This window comes from Drosophila subobscura, chromosome A, assembly GCF_008121235.1.
Source record: "Drosophila subobscura isolate 14011-0131.10 chromosome A, UCBerk_Dsub_1.0, whole genome shotgun sequence".
Taxonomy (NCBI): domain Eukaryota; kingdom Metazoa; phylum Arthropoda; class Insecta; order Diptera; family Drosophilidae; genus Drosophila; species Drosophila subobscura.
In genome coordinates this window covers 15,084,115-15,105,112 of record NC_048530.1, presented here as the reverse complement: position 1 = coordinate 15,105,112, position 20,998 = coordinate 15,084,115, and the positions used below count along the sequence as shown (strand labels likewise).

The 20,998-nt window shown below is 51.2% G+C and overlaps 1 protein-coding gene across 17 annotated transcripts; it reads right to left on the bottom strand.

Annotated features, from left to right (window-relative positions):
* Positions 1-1,985: 1,985 nt before the first annotated feature.
* On the bottom strand, positions 1,986-20,709 carry LOC117899230 (histone lysine acetyltransferase CREBBP). Of its 17 annotated transcripts, none has more exons than XM_034809148.1 (15): positions 20,552-20,709; positions 17,322-19,198; positions 16,671-17,243; positions 16,231-16,596; positions 13,230-16,158; positions 11,878-13,196; positions 10,903-11,192; positions 10,665-10,822; positions 9,278-9,388; positions 8,236-9,202; positions 7,939-8,169; positions 7,642-7,872; positions 7,168-7,565; positions 5,606-7,094; positions 1,986-3,986 (listed from the first exon to the last, which is right to left on the bottom strand). In XM_034809148.1, the coding sequence occupies exons 2-15, from the start codon at positions 17,374-17,376 to the stop codon at positions 3,051-3,053; spliced, it is 10,053 nt and encodes a 3,350-aa protein (XP_034665039.1). In that variant the 5' UTR covers positions 17,377-19,198; positions 20,552-20,709; the 3' UTR covers positions 1,986-3,050. The 17 variants fall into 17 exon arrangements, with proteins under 17 accessions (XP_034665039.1, XP_034665048.1, XP_034665022.1 ...); XM_034809157.1 differs by having other exon boundaries at positions 13,239-16,158; XM_034809131.1 differs by having other exon boundaries at positions 11,878-15,049; positions 15,080-16,158.
* Between the last annotated feature and the right edge of the window lie 289 nt (positions 20,710-20,998).

Below are 20,998 nucleotides of genomic sequence, written 5' to 3'. Positions count from 1 at the left end.
AAAGAACCCGTCATCGGTTGCTGCAGATCCTCCTCTTCCTCCTCCAATTCCCTCTCCATTTGTGGTATATGTAGACTATATACCCATGGCTTATCCTACGTTTACTAGCATTAATAAATAGCATTCTCCATGTCGTGTATATCGCATTGTATCGGTATTGGAAACGATTGGGATTCCTTTCTAAACACTTTCCACCTCCTCCGCTCCGCTCCGCTTCGCTCTGTTTGTTTGCTTGAGACATCCTGTTGGTTTGTTGTTTGTTGTGGGGAGCTAGGCTGTGTTGATTTCCGTAGCTCCCCTCTCCATATTGGCTATCACAAAATCAAATACTAAGTTAAAGATCCTTAAAGTATTCTCTGACGCATCCACACACCCACTGGCACGCGCACATTCGTTCGCTGTTGAGTTTTGTTATTTCTGCTTAAGACTATGTAAATTTTGAATTGGGATTGGGCATTGGAACACACACTTGGGGGAAAATCACAAAATGGGGAAAGGGGGGACCGCAAACGGAACCCCCACTGGTACACACACAACACAACAAGACAAAAGACAAGACACACACACAACATGCAACACACACACGAACATCGATTATGCTTGCAAAGAAGGCGAAAAAAACACACAAGAACAATTCGTATGAAACAATTCTATTACAAGCTACAACGTGGTTTACTTTTGCTTGAATTTGGTTTTGTTTTGTTTCCTTTCCCTATATCCTAAGTATCAAAGTATATATGTATATATATATATATATTTGAAGTACTCTAACGGTTTACAAAGCATTGTGTCTATTGCTATATTGTTGCACATGTTTTGTAATGTTCATGTTCATCCTGATTAATCCTCATCTCCTGGTAACATCATCGATTATTTTGTTTTGTTCGTTTGGTGTCTTCGATTTCATTCATTTGTAATTTTTGTATATTTTTTTCTTTGTTTTTTTTTTAGTTTAATTTAATTTAAGGTTTTATGTGGCATCGTTTTAACTCATCCTGATTCTGATTTCTTACCCCTGCCCAGTCCAGCCCTCCCACTCACCCACTAAAAGCCACACCATACTGGATGGCTGGTGTCTGGCTCTCCTGCTGTCGCTTGCTCATTGGTGTCTGTCGTGTCCTGCAGGTGTCTGGCTGCATTTATTCTGTACTCAAGTATGAACGAACTTGGGGAGGCTAGCTGTGGGCTGGGGTGATTGCTATTCCTTGTTTAGTTTTAGTTATAGTTTTAAGTTAATTTGATTTTCGATTTGATTGGTATAAAAATATGTATTGTATGTATTCTACTCTATTCGCGTATGGTGTTCTGTTCCCAAATTGGAAGCTCCTATAAGGAGCACGTTTATATAACTGCCTATCAGCCCCGATCCGTTGTGGTACGTCTCATCTGGATCGCCAACAAAACACACAGTTTCGGATGCACATTATGGTATGGGATGCTTATGCTTGGGTGATTCTGATTCTATCTGATAGTCGCCTGATTCAAATGGTTTTTGGGTGGCTCAATTGCTCAATTGCTCAATTGCTTAATAATAATCTACTACTTCTCTTCCGTTATTTCCAACTCTCTCGCGATATACATTAATATATATATATATACTAACACTATACTATATTGTAAGGAGGTACAAAAAAACTAAACACTTTTCTAGCACTCTTTTTAGTTGTTTGTATCGAATTTTTGTTGAATTTCGGGATTATTTCATATTTTACGGCTTGTAGTTTATGGTCTAACGGTTTGTGCCTTTGCTTTGTTCAAATTAAAATTGTTGTGTACGCTTTATAAACCATCAATTTCTCATTCGTAGCTGTGGCTATTTTGTTTCTTTGACTGTTTTGCTCCTGTTTTTTTCGGGGTACAAAAATGCTCTTAAATTGTAAGTCTACTAATGGAAGGGTGTGGGGGGTGTAAACGTTTGACGTTTTTTGGGGGTTTACATCATCGATTGTGGTGGTCTTCTGCATTCTGCATTCTTTTGCTTTTAATGTTGCTGTTGCAAGTTTTGCTCTTGCTGTTAACTGTTGCAAATGAGGTTGTGGAAACATTGCTTGCTCGCTCTCTCTCGCTCCCTCTTCCTCTCTCTCTCTCTCTCTCACTGCTTGCTCGCTCATTCATAAATGACATAGGTATAGTTAGGCATGTGTGTGTGTTTCTTTCTGTGGTGTCTGTCTGCGGAACTGTCTGATGCTCTGGTGTGTGCGGATGCACCGAAGGGGTGGGCGGGAAATATATAAGAAGAGATTTTGCATGTGTGTGTGTATGTGCATGTATAAATATTTATATATATGTATGTAAAGGGATAATAGTGCCATAGGTATAACGTATGATCTATGTATGTAAACGTAGGTAGTAATTATTACACGATCGAGAAAAAAAAAGGTTCGTAATCGAAATTAGTAATCGATAATTGCTAATCATGACTGTTATCGTAATCAATGCATTTACGTCTGCTTTTTGTTCAAATATTGTCCTAAGCTTAAACATAATCCGTGTGAGGAGCGTGTGGAGGTGTGCGAAATAACCCTCCAACATCCACCAGCAGCAACAACAGGAGCAGCCACATCAGCCGCTGACCCTCTACACGTCTCTCTCCTGCTATACATCGAGAGTATACATACATTTGGGATCATGGACTGACTGCTTGCTGCTACTGGCTGCTGCTGGCTTCTGTGGCCTGTGGGACGCATCTTAAAACTAAAGTACACGATAATTGTGATAGTGCGGATCGCTCGAATCGGATCGTTCAACCAATCGTCTTGGAAGAGTAAAATGTTTATAAAAGATTTAACAATACGATTAACACACAGTGTGATCCCTGGGTCTCTGGTTGCGGCTGGTAGGTCTCCTCCTGCTCTCGCAGTCTGTCGTCGCTACCTCTACGATCAGAAGTAGTGCGGCGACTGTCCGTTGTAGCGATAGTTGACAATGTCGTTGCCAATGTTCGGGATGTTTGTGATGTTGCTGATATTTCCGATGTTAGTGCTGTTGAGGTGGCCACCAATGCTGTTGTTGTTGTTGCTGCTGATGGAGTGGCCAATGTTGCTGCTGCACTAGAGTCGCTCCACAAATTTCGTTAGCTGATCGGAGGCATCGGGCAGTGCTCCGCCGGCATTGCCGACGTTTACGTTGCCAACATTAACGCCCACACCGACGCCAACGCCAACGCCTACGCCCACACCTACGCCAACGTCCTGGGGGACACCGGGGAGCGGCGACTGGTGGTGCATCCCGTGGTTGTGCATGCCGTCGTGTGGGCCCTGCGGCGCTGGCGAGTGGCTGCTCATGACGTGGTGGGGCGAGGGCTGGGCCCGCGGCGAGGCGGATGGCGCGGCCCGTGGCGAGGGTGCTGAGCGGGGCGACGGTGTTGGCTGCGGTGAGCGGATGGGCGGAGAGGAGCGCGCGGACTGCATTAGCTGCTGCTGGAGGGAGTGCGGCGTGGGGGGACCCATCACCTGGGAGCCGGGACCTCCTCCGGGCCCCACAGCAGTCGGATTTTGCTGGGCATTCTGGGCATTCGGCATCGACACCTGCTGCATCATTTGCTGCTGGAGGGGTTGCTGCTGCTGTTGTTGCTGCTGCATACCCGGCGGCAGCACGCCCATCTGCTGCTGTTGCTGATGCTGCTGTTGGCCGGGACCAGGCTTGACGCCTACTCCAACGCCAACGCCCACTCCGACACCGGCTCCGCCTTGGCCCTGCTGCAGGATGTTGGATGCTGCCGCCGCCACTGCCGCATTTGCCATGGAGTACTGATCCGCTCCGGGGCCAGATGCTCCTCCGCCGCCGCCCCCAGCCACACCGCCAGGCACTCCGACGGCTCCTGCACCGCCGCCAGCATTAAAGTTGCCCGCTCCGCCGCCCGGGAACTGCTGCTGCTGCTGGCCCACCGCTCCGCCCATGTGCGGGCCGCGCTGTCGTTGTGGATACGGAGGTGGATATTGGTTCATTGGCACATAGCGCATTTTGTTCCAGCCCTGATTGGGAACCTAAAGTGGATAGACAACATGTGTGAGTACTCGATCTTATTTGCTTGCAAAAATGAAACACACACTTAGAAAGACAGAGGTACAAGCAGAGCTAAATACATTTTGGGACAAACACAAAAGCACAAAAACTACGGGCTACAAGTACGTCCGGTAGATCCGGACAGTGGAGGGATACCCGATGCTGGAGACTCATTTAAAAATGGTATTTACAGGATCTACGGAATAGATTAATAATACAGACAAACAGACGGGCAATATCTATGGGAAGGGATACATATGTGGAATTTGAGGATAGAAAACTTGCAGCTCGAGTATCGGGCATCTCGTGTTTAGCCAACTAAAAATTCTAACATTTTAGGTGATGTTTCGCCCCTGAAGAAATACTTTTATATTTCTGGGTAATTGAAAAAATCGACCAAAAGCCATTACAAATCAACAAAAAAGAAATTCAAACTACATTAATGTAAATTAATATAAATAAAAATATAATTATATGCCTCTGCTCTCGTGCTCATCCAGCCGCAGGCGTCATCCTCTGCGCTCGTCAACCATCATCAACCACAAACGAAGAAACTGAGAATCGATAGGACGACGAACGGTGTCGAATTTTTGGAAAATTAATGGACTTGAGAAGTGTTTTTTGCTCGCTCTTCAGGTTTTGCGCTCTCCCGGAATCGTGGATATATATTTTGTCGTTACTGCTTTTTGATATTTGCTTTGGCTACTGCTTTTGAGATTTTTCTTCGAGTTTCGGTCTTATGTGTCTTGATTTATGAATTGTTTAAAATGTTAAAGCGTTTTGCGTGTTTTTGTAGGCGTGTTTTGTAGTGTTTTCGGAATATGTCATGTCTTCCAGCGACGTTTGTGTACTCTGAACACACTCTACCCTTAGTATGTTCGTTCTGTATTCAGGAGTTTTTGTTTTCGTGTAATATGACCCCAGTCGCCAGTAGCTGAACTACATAATTGAATAATGTGAGTATGCATGGCGCTTAAGTGCCTCCAGGATTACCACTACCAGGATTACCAGCATAAAGCCAATAATCGCTGTTGTTACAATGCCGCCAAAGCTTGTCTTAGAGTATATCTGTGTTTGTGTCTTCATGAGTAGGCGAGAATTACATTAGATAACATAAATTAATATTGAATGCAAAAACAAATATATAAAGCAATAAACATTGTGCATAGGATTGTGTAATGAGAATATGTGGAACATAAACATGTAAAGCGTTTATGCAGATTGAGTTGAACTCGAATTGGTTTGGTTTCGGGTTTAATTTCTTGCTCTTTTTCTTTGTGTTTTGCTTCTTTTGGAGTTAGTTGTTGGGAATAAATTGCAGCAGTATTTTCTTCTCTTTCGCTTCAAGCTTCAGCCCTTTCCCGGCAATTATGAACTTTTGCATGGCATGGATAACCTCACGCAAATATACACACTTAATTTTGATCTGCGTATCAGTAATTGGCGGGAGGGTGGTGCGATTGCAGGTGGGGATAGTGGGGATTAGACATGGTAACAGACAAAGTAACAGACAAAGTAACAGTAGCAGTAAGAGTAACAGTAACAGTTCCAAAACCAATACTCCCCTCACCAAAAATGAAGGCTGTCTGTCGACACTTACCATTCCACCCTGTGCGGTGACGCCTGGTGGCAGATTCTGGAGTATCATTTGGGCGGGGCTCTGCTGCATATTGGGCATACGCTGGTGTGGACCTCCGGGTCCGCCCGGCTGCATCAGATTCACCTGCTGCTGCTGCTGGTTTGGATTCATCTGCTGCTGGGGTCCACCCGGCTGCTGCTGCTGGTTCATCATGTGCTGCATCTGCTGCTGCTGCATGGCCTGCTGTTGTTGTTGTTGTTGCTGCTGCTGCTGCTGCTGTTGTTGCTGCTGCTGCTGCTGCTGCTGCTGCTGGGGATTCTGGGGTCCGTTGCCCGCTTGGAGGCCACCGCCAGGTGCACCACCGCCCACCGCTGCGGCATTGATCTGCGTCTGCTGGCGCTGCTTGATTATGGCCGCCATGATCTGGGGATTCTGCTTGAGGATGGTGAGAATGTGCTGGTTGCTCTCGTTGGTGGGGTTGTTCTTGATTTTCTGCATTATCTGGGCCAGCTGATGGGTGTTGAGGCCGGCTGCTTGTCCGCCGCCTCCTCCGGGCGGTGGGCGCACGCCTCCGGCACCGGCCGCGCCCATTGGCGTGCCCATGCCGCCCATTCCCATACCATGCTGTCCGCCCACGGGCATCTGGCCACCGCCGCCGACCACTCCGCCGCCCATCTGGTTGGGCAGCATCATCTGCTGCTGCTGCTGCTGCTGTTGTTGTTGCTGCTGCTGCTGCTGTAGAACGTTCTGCTGCTGCTGCATCATTTGGTTCGGCTGTCGCATTCCCGTGGCATTGTTCACGTACCGCGGCTGGGGCACACCCGCGCCGCCACCGCCGGAGCCCCACTGGTCCATGGAGAGCAGGTTGTTGGCATTGCCAACCAGGACGTTGCCGCAATTGCCGGCACCGGGCACAGGTCCCGACGGATTGCCACCGCCGCCGCCGATGCCAGCTCCGAGTTGATTCACATTGACTCCCACGCCTCCGACACCGACTCCACCGACGCCCACTCCGCCGACCATGCCCACGCCCAGCTGATTCACGTTCTGATTGGGCACACCTCCGACTCCTCCGACGAGGTTGCGATTCATGACGGGCGGGGCCATCGGGACGCCCTTGCCAAAGCCACCGCCATGCGGCACCTGCTGGCGTGCGGCCTCCTCCTGCACCTGCTTCACCACCTGCAGCACGTTCGGCGACGGCGGGTGTCCGCCCCCGCCTCCGGGCTTCATTCCGATGCCCGGCTGATGGGGATGTGGCGAGGTCATGCCGCCCATTCCGCTGCCAGACACTGGCGAAGGCACTGGCACGGCGGACGGTGAATGTCCGCCAACTCCTGGAAGCAGCACTGTGGACTGGCCGACGGGCATCACATTGGACATGCCCACAACGGGCACGCCACCAGCGACGACTGTCGGCCCGCTAACCGCCGGTCCGGGCAGTGCCGATGGAGCTGCTGTGCGCGACATGAGGGCCACTCGACGACGCAGTAGCTGCTGTTGTTGGAGTCTGATGGAGAGAGATGGAATGGGAGATTACAAATTGAAGGATGAAGGATGGCGGCCTTTGATTGGATACTGACTTCTGCTGGAGTTGCTGCTGCTTCAGCTTATGCTTGATGTTCGGGCAGAAGGGCACGGGACACTTCTGCTCCTGGCAGTGCTTAGCATGGTAGCAGCAGAGGGCAATCAGCTGCTTGCAGATGGGGCAGCCACCGTTCGTCTTCCGCTTGCAGTTCTTGGTGTGCAGGACGACGCGTTTCATCTTCTGGCACGAGGGCAGGCGGCAATTGGCGTCGCGGCACTGGCAGGCGTGCACCAGAGACTGAATGCAACGCTGAATGGACTGTTTGCGCGCCTCCTGGGGATTGGCCTGCTTGTGGTCCGCCGGTGCAGAGCCGTCGTCGATGTCAAAGCCGAGCTTCTCCATTTTATGGGGATGCCCGACCTTCTCCTTGCACACAATGCACAGATCAAAGTCCTGCAATATAAACAAATACGATATCGATATGGAAAATTGATTTGTTTGAATGTGGGGCGGTTGGTGAGTGACTTACATCGCATACGGTGCAATGATACCGCGTCTCGACGGCCGTCTTGCAGTTGTTGCACGTATATACAAACTTGTCCTGGCCCTGATTGTGCAGCTCGTACAGCATGGACAGTGTCGAGAACTGGGCGCGACGCAGCGACGAGAACTCGAAGTGCTTGTCGCGGGCCAGCGTCAGGAATGCGTCGCGACCGTCCATTAGATCGCAGGTAAGCAAGGGATCGGGGTCTTGTATGGGCTGCAAAATATCAAATGCAAGTGGAAATTCAGGATCCGTCTCCTGCTGTGTCGCTTGAAGACTTACCGCTAAACTGGCAGCAGACTGTGCCGAGTGCAGGCGTATCACGAAAAAGACTTCCTTGTGCTTCTCCATTGTGGCGTAGATCTTCGCGGAGAGATCATTTCCGGACTGATGCTCGTTGGACTTCTTGCTGTTCTTCCGTTGGGCGGCCTTCGACTTGTTGGACTTCTTGGCCTTCTTCTGGCCCTTCTTCTTGCCATCGCCACTCACCTCGTTGTCCTCGATGGAGAAGAGCTGGGCCAACGATGAAAATACAATTATTAGAGGGGGGAAAAACAGAAGTTAAGAAGTGATGAACACCTCGGAATATCGGCTTACATTCGCCGCTGCAGCTGCCTCGGCGGCCTCTGCTTGCTTGCGTTTCTCCTCTTCCTCTTGGTCGAGCTCCTTGATGCTCTCCTCGAGGACATTCGGCCAAAAGTCGCCCTCGAAGTATGGCAGCTCGGCGGCGGAGCCCAGCTTGTCCTCCATAGCTTGCTTGAGTATGTCCTTATAGTCCTGGATGATGCGCTCGATCATGCCCTTGTCAAGCATCTTCTTGTACCATTCCTGCAGCCGCTTCGGCTTCGGTATCTTCTGGTCAGTGGGGTGGCAGTGGAAGATGTAGTCGTCCCCCTCCGACGGCGGACACGCCCAAATGTGGGCCATCGTGTATCCCAGCTGCTTCACGTAATCCATGTATCCAAGCAGGATTTCATGGTAGACAGCTGTGCGGTACTGTCGCGGCCGGAAGAAGTGCACCGAATCAAGATAGGCAATATAGACGCGGCGAGTGTTGGGCGCCGGGCATTCGGAGCCGTACTCCTGCACGTGCATGCCGAAGAAGCACACATCGACGCCGTCCACCTCCTCGAAGGCGAACAGGGCCTTCGCCCGGTAAGGGAACTCATTCATCATGTCTCCGCCCTCGACGAAGCGACGCCGCATGCCCGGCTTCACCTCCACGCATTTCTCCGAGGAGCTGACCACGCGGATATGCACCTCGCCGGCACCGGCCTCCTTCTTCTTGAGGAAGTTATTTACGCGAGTCTCGATGTACACGCCGAGCTTTGTGGTGGGCAGGCGCTTCGCATTGAACTTATTCTCCTTCCGCTTTGAGTTCTTCTTCTTCAGGCAATTGTCGCAGACAAAGCCGCCGGGCCAGATAGAGTCCAACCAGAGGACGCAAATCTGATGCTGCTTGCGGCCGCACTCCTGGCAGTCAACAAAAGGTTCCAGCTCTAGGTGATCGTTTTTCATCTCCTTGAATTGGTCCTTCTTGATTTGTCTACAGAGTGATACGGAAAGAGAGTTAAGATTAGAGATCAGAGTTAAGGATAAAATTGAATTATTTGCTACTTACGTTTGGGACTGCAACGGATCGTCACCCAGTGTGACCGTGTCCCCCTGGATGTCGTTAAAGCACTTTTGGCAGAAGGTGTATCTATTTGAGGCGACACCGTATTCCTTTAGACTGTTTGTTTGTTTGGGTTTTGTTTTGTTTTTGTTTTTGTTTACGAAGATTGATTTAGTTTTGTTGTTGGATGCGATGTACGAGAGAGAGTTTTGAAGATGGCAGCCAAAAAGAACAACAACAATAATACAACGAACGAGCAGGCGAGTGGCGAGTGTTGGTAAGTGTTGGCAGGTTGTAGATGGTTTGGTGGGTGCGTGAGAGCGAGATGGCCATCGTCATCATCATCATCATTGTTGAGCGTGAGCGTGCGCGTATGTGTGTGTGTTTTGTTTGTTAATGCATTTTGGAGAGGAGTGCGTGCGCGGGTGGTGTGCGTGAGAGACAGAGAGTGTAATGAAATGGTGTGTGGCGATCGGTTCGGTGTTTTGTTTTTGTTTTGTTGTTTTATTTTGATTTATTTTATTAATTAATTAATTGTTACGGCACACGAGTACACACAGAAACAGAGGCACAGGTTAATGGATAATACACGTATTATTATATGGATAAATAGACGACACGTAACACAAAGACACAAATACACGGACACAGGTTTGCCCAGCAGATATGCACATTTATGAGGCGCAACACAGTTGTAACGGGAATTATTTATGGTTTTTGTATGTTTTTTTTTTTTTTTGGCGGGGGAAAGAAACACACAGGGAGCGGGATACGTAATGGAAAAGAACGTAAGAAAGAAAGAAAGAGAAACGAAAAGTGTTAGGTAATTCGCATTAAAATTTGTTTACACACAATTATTACAACAATTGGAAACGGTGGGGGCAAGGGATGGATGGTTAAGGTCGAAGGAAACGGAACGGCTTCATGGAATATACTTGCAAATCGAGGACCTTTCAAGGACATTCTGCATCGATACATCAGTACCAAAGCTACAGTAATCAGTTTTCTACCGCAGTACCTAGGGGGAAACTTTTCTATTCTTTTTTTTTTGCTCATTCCATTCAAATTTGTAATTTTATCAAATTATTAATGAAGTTTGGTCGATTTTGAAGTCATACCGTGGACACAATGTGAATTCTTTAAGGATAATTTTGTTTTTATTGGAAACACGGAAAGCAGAAGCAGAAGCTGACTTGCTAGGTGAGGCTCTGGGGTGGAGGATCAATCCCGTTAGCACAGCGGACAATTTAGAAGCACAACAGATAAACACGTGGGGGAAGGGGGATACACTAGTACAGGAATACACGTGACATAGGATTGTTCCTTGGGATAGATACATATGTGTGGAGGAGGAGGAGACAGGAGGATACCATTTTCAAGGAGGAGCACATACCTGTTTTGATAGCTATAGTATTTAGCGTCGCGCGGTATCGTGCACAGCTGCTTGCCATAGCAGCACAGCACTTGTGGATTGAATGTATATTTCCTGCCGCAACAGTAGCCGAGGGCCTGCATCACTGGATCGATCTCAGCTTCAAACACCTCCGAAAGCTAAACAATAGAATTGGGGGGGGAGTAGACAAAATATTAGGCATCGATTGGCAGCAGTAAGTGTAAACGATGTACATTACCTTGGTACAGTAACGGTAAACGCGTGAGGTCTTGCGATTGTACAGCCAAGCGTTGTCAAACATAAGCCAGACATCGTCCACATACTCCCAGGGATCGCTATACTTTCCGTTCTGGATATTGTTGCGGATGGTGCCCAGATCCATTGGCTTTTTGACGATCTCAAAGTAGTCAGGAATGCCCAGCGCCTGTGGATCCACCGGATACCGAAACGGCACCGATTCCGGCTCCTGGCGCAGCAATTTCTCCAGCGTTGGCAGCAGCGCGGTGCGCAGCTCCTCCGGATTGAATTCTGCAAAAGAATTGTTAAGCGAATCATTAATTTGATTTAATTATTCATTTGATTCAAATTTAAGTATGAAAAGCCTAGTCTTACGATAGCGAAAGTAAATAATTGAAAGAGGTGCCGGTTTGGCAGGCAGACGTCTGTAGGTTCTCATATCTAAAGCAAAACTGTTTCCTCTATGCTGATCGGACTGCAAAATCAAACGAGACTTGAGCTTCAGCTTGTGCTGAGAGAGCAACTGAGAGAGAGCCGGCAGAGGGCATATACTGCTGCTTCTACCTATGTACATCTATTTACTGTCTATGTTTATGCCCTGATAGCGGGTGGCTGTATCAAGTGTCGCTCGAGCTCACGCATTTTGCTGCACACTTTGCACTTTCTGGCTGGCAACATGAGTGCCCAACCGATGGGGGACATGTGAATGTAAACAAAATTGTTATGTGATACGGCAGGGCATAGAATGAGTCAAGGAATGTGTTTAAAGTGAGGCTTTGATATCAAGACTCCAGTTTTACAGGGAACTTGGACGAAGGAAATGAAAGCGTTAGCTGTGGCGTCAACTATATTTGATTATTTAAGGAATTTGGTAAGTAGATTAATATCAGGGATTGTCTTGGCGTCAGTACAGGGCATTTAATGTAGCTACGATATAGCATGAAATAAAATATAAATTTCTTTGTTTATAACTTACGGCATTTCTTCTTCTTGTCGCCGGCATTGAGGGCCAGTGGCTCGGGTACAAGTGGCTTTGGCTCAATCTTGGGCTTGAGGTCCTTGGCACCGTCGTGGGCACCGTTGATATCATCCTTGCCACCACCGCCGCCTTCGTGTGTGGCCGATGAAGCACTCTCGTCGACATCCATGGGCTCGGTCTTGATCTTCACATCGCCATCGCCGTCGGCATCCTCCGATTTGATCTCCATTTTGATCATGCTGGTGCCGTCGTTGTTGACATTCTTGCCTTTGCCGCCCGTGGAGCAGTCCATCTGGGAGCTGTCGTTGTTGCCGCCGCAGCTATCGTCCATGAACTCCTTCTTGATCTCGTCCTCCTGCTTGATCGAGTCCAGCTTCCCCTTTGAGGCCTTGCCACCGCCACCGCTGCCGTTCGTATCGTTCGTGGGCGATGGGGTGTCGTCGTCGTTATCACGCGCCGCTGCCTCCAGGGCGGCCATTTGGGAGGACAGGCTGCTCGAGCTGCTCATCATGCGGCTGGGCTGCTGCTGGCTACTGCTGCCTCCCGAAGAGGTCGTCGCACCGCCGCTGCCCTCGCCGCGCGCAGACATCAGCATGTGAGGATTGCTGTTCGGCGCCGAAAGGGAGCCTCCGCTGCCCGGTCCGCTCGATGCAATCGTTGCCGTCGCCGACGAGGAGGAGTTGCAGCTAAGCGGCGTCGTTGCCGATGTCGTCGTGGTCGTTGTGGTGGCCATAACGCCACCGACTCCGCCCACACTGCCGCTCCCACTGCCACTACCGCTCCCACTGCCACAGTTGCTGCCGTTGCTGTTGCTGCCGTTGCTGTTGCTACCATTGCTGCCGTTGCTATTGCTGTTGCTGTTGCTGCTGGCGCACGTCGCGGCCGCCGATGTGGGGGCACTGTTCGCCGCCAGGCCAGAGGCACTGGTGGCCGGCACAGGTGACGCCGGAACGTAGGGCGGAGTGTTGGCGCGGTTGCTCATCGGCTGCATGAGGCTGTTTACCGACGGAGGATTAATGATGCTGTTGCTGTTGTTATTGCTGTTGTTCGAGGGAGTCCCAACGGGGCCATTGGAGAGGAATCCGCCGCCTCCGGGCGAGGGACTAGGCGCTGAAACCGTCATTCCCCCCGCACTCGAGGGTACTCCACCTCCGGCTGTTGCTCCTTGTCCTTGTCCACTGGCTCCTCCACTACCCGCCGCACCAGAGCCTGTGTTGCCTGCTCCCGCACTCAAGGCTGAATCGAGGCTCGTGGGAGTCGGAGGCATGTTGTTCAGGACACTTCCAGGCGGTTTCTGCTGCTGCTGCTGCTGTTGCATGGTAGAGTTGAAGCTGTTGCTGTTCGGCTGTTGCTGCTGCTGTTGCATGGGCGTGGCATTGCTGAAGGGCGACTGGGGCATAAGCATGCCCGCTACCGCCACTGCCTGCTGATGGAGGTGTCGCTGCTTCATAATTTCGCTCAGCTGCGGATTGCTGCCCGCTCCGGTGCCGCCATTGGCGTTGAGGAACTGCTGCTGCTGCTGTTGGCCAGGCACTGGACTGGTGAGGACATTGGCCGCTCCAGCGGCCGTTTGGAAGGGAGAGAGCACGGGATTGACCACCATGCCGCCGGGACTGGGCCCTGGAGGACCCACCAGCATGTTGCCCGCCTGCTGCTGCTGCTGTTGTTGCTGCTGTTGCGGGAATTGCATGCGCTGCTGCTGCTGCATCGTGAGCATGTTGCCGCCGGGCGAGTGGCTACGCATCGTCACCATATTCGCCTGGCCGCCGACTCCTCCGACGCCCACACCAACGCCAACACCGAGTGCTCCTGCAAGTCCGGTGACACCCACAGGGCCACCGCCGCCAACTGGAACGCCCGTCTGCTGCTGCTGCTGACCGACAACCATGCCAGGACCCTGTGGACGGAGCTGCTGTGGCTGCATCACGCCACCCATGGGACTGATAATGGGCCGGACTCCGCCAACGGATTGCTGCTGTGCCTGCTGCTGCTGTTGCTGCGGCACATTAACGACGCCCTGCAGGCCACCGACTGTCGGATTGGAGACGGACACGGAGCCGGGGACGCCGACTCCACCAACGCCAGGCACTCCAACGCCGCCGGGAACCACAACGGGTCCGGGACCGGGCACAGGGCCGGTTCCCTGCTGCTGCATGAGCATCTGCTGGTGCTGCTCCTTGCGCTTCAGCCGCTTCTCCTCGAGCTCCTTCTGAATCTTGTATATCTTCTCGGCGAGCAGGTGGTAGTACTCGGAGCGGCTCTTGGCCATCTCGTACATGTCCTTCTCGACCTTCTCCGCATACGAGACGAGGTTGTGCATGCGCTTGTCCTGCATCGTCGTCGGATCGGAGGTGGGGAAGATGGCCTGCACGAGCTTATGGACGAGGTGGTTACGCAGATCCGCCGTCACCGATTCCCGCCAGTCCTTTTCGCTGTCATTCCCAGTAGCGCCCGTTCCGCCTCCTCCGCCGGGACCGCCGCTGGCGCTGTTTCCGCCGCCGCCTCCTCCTCCGGCTGCATTTTGATTGGGATTCGCATTCGCGTTCCCACCGCTGGCACCCGTCGTATCGGCGGGCATCAAGACACTGGATCCCTGGCCGCCGGCAGTCACGCCAGTCGCACCCCCAGGACCTCCAGCGCCGACCTGCGGATGCACTTGGGGCACCTTCAGCTTCGCCAGCTGATCCGCCTGCCCCACCAGCTGTTGCTGCTTGTCCGCCGACCCACCGCCAAAGTTGGCGCCGCTGAAACCACCGACATTCACAGACAGCGGCGTGGGAATGTTGCCCAACTGCTGGGAGGGATTTGTCTGCTGTTGCTGCTGCTGCTGGTCGACCATGTTGGGTAGGCCGCCAACACCGCCACCACCGCCGCCGCGTCGCCGATTGCCAGCATTGGCGGCATTGCACTGGCCCTGGAGCATTTGCTGCTGCTGCTGCTGCTGGAGGCTATTGACGTCGTTGGGCAGGACGGAACCAGAACCGGCAGGTCCAAGGACTCGCACTGTGGGTGGGGCGCCCTGCATTCGAATGCCCGGAGGCATCCCCTGCTGCTGCTGACCCGCTCCGACAGCGCCAATCATATTGCCGGCCGTCACGGGGGAGAGTCCCACCTGGCCCATGGCATCGAAGCGCCGCAGCTCCTGCTGCAGGACCTGTTGTTGGTGCTGTTGCTGCTGCTGTTGTTGCTGCTGCTGTTGCTGGACTTGCTGCTGCTGCTGGGCGAGTTGTTGCGCCATTTCCGCATTGGATTTGGGTGCACCGCCCTGCTGGGGCATCACGAGCCCCGAGTTCTGCGCGCCGCCTGGGACTCCAACCTGTTGCTGCTGCTGCTGCTGCTGCTTTCCATCGACTCCCCCGACGCCACCGAGCACGGTGAGAGGTTGGTTCTGTTGCTGTTGTTGTTGCTGCTGCTGCTGCTGCAGACTGCCGGGACCGCCTGCCACTCCGCTGCCTGGTGGTCCACCGCCGGGTGCCGCACCACTGCCCGCGCCGACACCGACATTGGCGTTCTGGAACACCGAATGATTCTGGCGGAACGGATAGCAGATGATGCAGGTGCTGTTGATGCAGGTCTTGTAGTGGAGCAGGATCTGACGAGATGAGGCACAGTGCTGCATGGTGCAGTCCTTGCTCTGCTTGCAGGTCCCCATGTGCGCCAGAACCGCCTTCATCGCCTTGCAGTAGTTGACGTTGCAGACCTCGCGGTTCGGGTTGAGGTTCTCCCGCCGGTTGCACTTGTGCGCGTGCAGCAGGAGCATTAGCTGCTGCTGGATCTGTCGCTTGCGGTCGTCGGGCACATCCTGGCGATTGGCTTGCGGTCCTCCCGCTACGCCACCGCCACCGCCTGCAGCCGTCACAGCTCCTGCGGCGCCCACAACACCCTGCACTCCCTGCTGCTGTTGCTGCTGCTGGGAGGTTCCTGGCTGCTGCTGCTGCTGCTGCGGATGGCCCAGCAATTGGTTCGGCTGTGGGGGACGGGGTCCCAGGGCGCCCGGCTGCTGCTGCTGTCCAAGCATCTGCTGCAGTTGCTGCTGGGGATTGCCGCCCACTAGCTGTCCGGTGGGTCCGGTGCCATCGCCGCCCAAACTGGGCATCGGGACAACAGTCCCCACGGGGCGATTGCCCTGCGGCATGACTCCGACTCCTCCTCGCTGCGCCATCTGCTGGGCAAGCAGTTGTTGCTGCTGCTGTTGCTGTTGTTGCTGCTGCTGCTGGGGATTGTTGCCACCGGGTCCGCCGTACTGGCCCACGCCGTAGGGCATGCTGTTGAGTTGTCCTGCGGGAAAAAAAGAGGCAACGAGAGGATTATTCGAGGCACGCCCGTGGACTCGTTCGACTTTCGACCTACCCATCTGCATGTTGGGATTCTGCATGCGTGGTCCTCCGCCGCCGGGTCCATTACCTGGGCCACCTGGTCCGTTGCCGCCGCCGGCTGCGCCCATTATGTGGGGGCCACGCAGCATATGCTGCTGCCCGACCATGCGTCCCATCATCGGACCGTTCTGCATGTGCAGGCCCTGATTGGGGGCCACAGAACCGCCGCTGTTAGCGCCCACGGGGCCTCCAGATCCGCCTGCCACAGATACGGCATTGAGCATGCCACCGCCTGGCTGTTGCTGCTTTAGCTGATTAACCATGCCGCCCATGCCGCCGCCTCCGACGCTGTTCGTGAGGACCATGTTCCCCAGATTCCCTTGGGCGATTGTGTTCATTCCTGCAGCAAAAGGAAGACACAGAGAGAATGAATGTATAGCAGAGGCGGTAGGGATTAGCTCAATAGTCACTCACCTGGTATGGCATTCATGCCATTGTTTCCATTATTCGATATGGACATGGGCATCGAATTGGCCATACCCATCTGCTGCATACCGCCCTGATTGGGTGACTGCAGATTTGGGGATTTACTGCCCAATTGGTTCATGCCTGGCACAACCATGGATCCCTTTTGGCCCTGCTGCTGCTGTTGCTGCTGCTGCTGCTGGAGGAGATGTTGCAGCTGCTGCTGGTGCTGCATTTGGCGTAGCTGCTGCTGATTGCCAGCTCCGCCACCGCCGCCGCCGCTGCTGCCACTGCCATCGTCTCCGCCGTTGCCTGGCTGCTGGGAGCCACCGCCGCCGGCTCCGTTCATTTGGGAGGTACCGACAACCTGGCCGCCTGGGCCACCAGAGCCGGGGCCGGGGCCTGTCTGTTTGTTTGGTCCGACACCGACGGCCTGGGGTCCGCCGCCGGCTGTTGAATTTGTGTTGCTAACGACATTCGATGCGCCGCCGCCACCGCCGCCACTCAGCTGATCCGACCAGCCGCTGTTCGACGACACCAGCTCATCGGGTAGATTCTCTTCCAGGAAGAATGAGATATCCGCTAAGAAAACAATAAATAAATAAATCAATAAATTGATCAAAGGTTGCTTGAAAGGGAAGGGGGAGGGGGACTACTCACTTGGATCCATCTTAACCCGCTTTGTGGGCGGTTCGTCCATATGATCCGCCATCATGAAGATCGCGTTGGGTTCTGCAGATTTTTGCAGACGTTCGTACCGAAATCCAATTTAAATTTAATTTTAATTCCAAATTAAATTGAATGTCAAACAAAATTATACGAAAACTCGAATGCGAATGTATAATGATGATGATGGATAGAGGAAGGATATGCGACACGATGCTGCAGCTGCACGCCGACGCTGCTGCACGCCAAAGGGACGCCGCCGCCGCTGGCCGAAAATTGTTTTCCAAAATTTTCCTTCAAATATCGTTTTTGTTACAGTTTTTATTTTGTTTCTGAATTATTTTGCAAGTTTTCACAATTTCTATTGAATTGTTCCGTTTCCTTATTTTTTGACACACTTTTCGACACACACGAGAGGGGGGGAAACGTACGCGGGAACGAGAACGAAACACGAGCACGGGAGAAATATAACTGCACTGCCCGACAGTCGACACTCAAATAACAATGGCAATGGGATGTTGAAAGTTATAGTTTGTGATTGCCAAAAGTTGTTGAGTTTGAATCTTAGGATGCTTTAATAAAGCTGTCAACTGATTTGCTCCTGATCCTGCTGCTGTTCCCCTTTTGTTTTTAGTTTTACGTGTCGTTGAGGTTGTAGTTGTAGTTGTTGTTGCTGTTGCTGTTTTGTGATTTGCGGCAGCTTTAGCTCCTCCTCCTCCTCCTCTTGCTTCTGCTCCTGTTGCTGCTTCACCAGATGATCTCGACGTTCTGTTCCTCGAAGTACCCTCCTCTCCTGGCGGCGGCACAGATGCTCTGGCTTCTATGGCTGCTATTATAGCTGCTATCGATGTTCGTCGATGTTCACACAAAAAGGGGGCCGCCCAAAGTAATGTCCCCGCGTCCGTGTCAAATTGCCACGTCGCTCCTGTCGTCCGCTGGTCGCCGAAGATGTCGTCGGACCACAACTCCTGCGCCTCCTGCTTTTCCTGGTTATTTGTGTGGATTTTGTTGTTTTTTAAACACAAGTCAACGCACGCGTGCATTTTCGTGTTGGTTTGCCCCACCAAAGAGATGACCTTGGTTTGGGGATGGGGGTGGTGGTGGTGGCGCTGCTGTTGGTGGTGGCTTCTTCTCCTTTTTATTTTACTTCTGGTTCTTCTTAACTTTCTGCTTCTGTTTCTAGCAACTTGTTACAGTTGTTGTATTATAGTTATTGCCGTTTTTGTTGTTGTTTTTGTTGCCGGAATATTGCGGATGGGGTTGGGGGGTATTTTGTTGGTATTTATTATGTGTCGATGATTACTATGAAGTTTTTTGAATAAAAACGTTTGACGAAAGAATCAAATTCGTAGAAGCAGCGATTTTTGTTTTTGTTTCTTTTCTTTTGTGTGTCTTGTTAGTGTTCCCTCGTCCTTCTTTGAGAGAAACAAAGGGTAGAAGGAAAAAGAGCGCGCGCGAAAATGTCTTTGTTTTTGTTTTAATCGTTATTTCTTATTGCATTTGTTGCATTTTACATTTGTTCGCTGTAATTTGTTGTTGCTGTTGTGATTGTTGTTGTTTTAACATTTTGGCGGCTTTTTCTTTCTTTGTCTCTTTCTTATGGCGCTCTTCGCTTTTCGCTTTCTCCTTCTTTCACTCTCCCTCTCTCTCAGGCTTTGGCTACACTTGTTCTTCGTGGTTTTGTTTTGGTACAAAAAAAAAACGCAATTCACATGTTGGTAGTTGTTGTTTCTAGTTGTTGTTGTTGTTATTGTAATTGTTGCACTTTTTATTGTTGTGTTGCGTTTGTTACGTAGTGCTGCCGCTGTTTCTGCCTCCTTCGTTGTTGCTCCGTCGTTCCTCGTTGCCTCTGATCTAACATTGCACTTAAACTGTAAAAAAAAAACCACACAAACACAGCATAAGACGCAGGATGCAACACATGGGATTGATTGGGGGGTGAGAGAGGCCCATAGAACGCGACGACGGCGACACTGTCATTCGCGATACTATATGCGGCGGCCGCTACTATTGCCAATATTTATTTATCTTTTTAGCCGACTTGCCGCCTTCTGTCCGGGCAGCCGCCTTCTCCCTGCCACACCACAGCTTCATCCTCCGCCGACGCCACCTCCTGGCGGCGAGACAGAGACGAGACGGAGACACAGACTCCTCCGCCGCCACCGCCGCAGGATGGACACGACTTGACAACGGCACTAATACTCGCACTCGCTCCCACACTCGCAATTATTCACCCACTCGCTATTTCTAACCAGACGTGGACGTGAAGACCCTCTCGCTCTTGCGCAGCAGTTCAAAAATTAGGAAAAATAATCAAATAGTTTTGCCGCCAGGGCCAAACAAGTGCCGCCCTTTTTGGAAAATTCGCTTTTCCCACAAAACCAATGGAAGGGAACATTGGGCAAAATTTCACTAAAGTAATTAATTCCTATACAGAGCAGACATAATTTCTGAAGTTAGTTTTTGGACACAAGCAAAAGTTGCATTATTTTGATTTTGCTTCCGCATTGGAGGCGCAGCAGCGGGCGCCATCATCGTACGAGATTTCAGTCGAGATGCTACTCGCAAGTTTTTGGACGAAAAGCTTTTTGCGCCTCTGCGTTGGGTTTGCTTTGGGGTCTCTGTCTGCCACTCGTCATGCTGACCAAACTCCACCGACGGTGGCTACGGTGGAGACGGGAGCCAGAGCGAGATGGAACGCGAGTACAGATATTCTCGTAAGTTTTCACCACACACACAAACACATGCACGCACGCTCTCACAGCAACACGACTCAGAGAGAGAAAGAGAGTAACACGCTCTCGCACGTTTGCTAGTGTGCTGCTAGCATTTTAATGGTGTTGGTGTGTGCGCATACACACACTATGGGTAAGCGGCCAGCGAGTGCGAGGAGCATTGGAAAAGGAAAGAAAAACAGAGACGACGACAGAAATATATTCAATTTTTTGTGTCGCTCCGCTCGTCGTTTTCTTCTTCACGTCGCTTCAAAGTTTCTATTGCAGAAATTTTTTGTGTTGTGCCCGGGCATTAGGCAATTTTGGCGGCCTTGCAAAAAATCACAAAATTCTGGCCGGCAAATTCATAATTCGGGAAAATATCGTAGTTAATTAGGAAAAAATTTCAAGTTATTCTGTTCGGCGAATTTATTTTGTAAACTTCGACTTTTTGCCACGCACTTAATTTTGTATTATTCTATGGACTTTTCTCGAATTTCGCATTTGTACCGTATAATTTTCACATTTTTCCCCGATTTCTGGCAATTGTTGCAAACTTTTTCGCAACACTAAAACAAAAAAATTTCATCCGCTTGTGTTGCAGCAGAAAGTCAACTGATTTCGCGAACGAGTAGCAACAGAACTAGAAAGAAAGACTGAAGCTGAAACGACTACGGGTCCGCTACTACGGGAGCGCGAGAGAGCGGGCCAGATAACAAGCAGCAGCGAGTGGTCGGATAGTGATGTCATGACTTGTTGGCCAAGTATTTTTATGCCACTAGATCACTACTTTTTCCATCACGACTGCACGATCTGTCTTGTGCAGGAATTTGCATGCAGCAAGAATGCGAACAAGTCTGAACATGATCGGACATGCAGTTTACACACATGTAAATGCACACATGTTATATCAGATTCACAACTGAAATACGTATAATAAGGGGAATTGGATTGCGT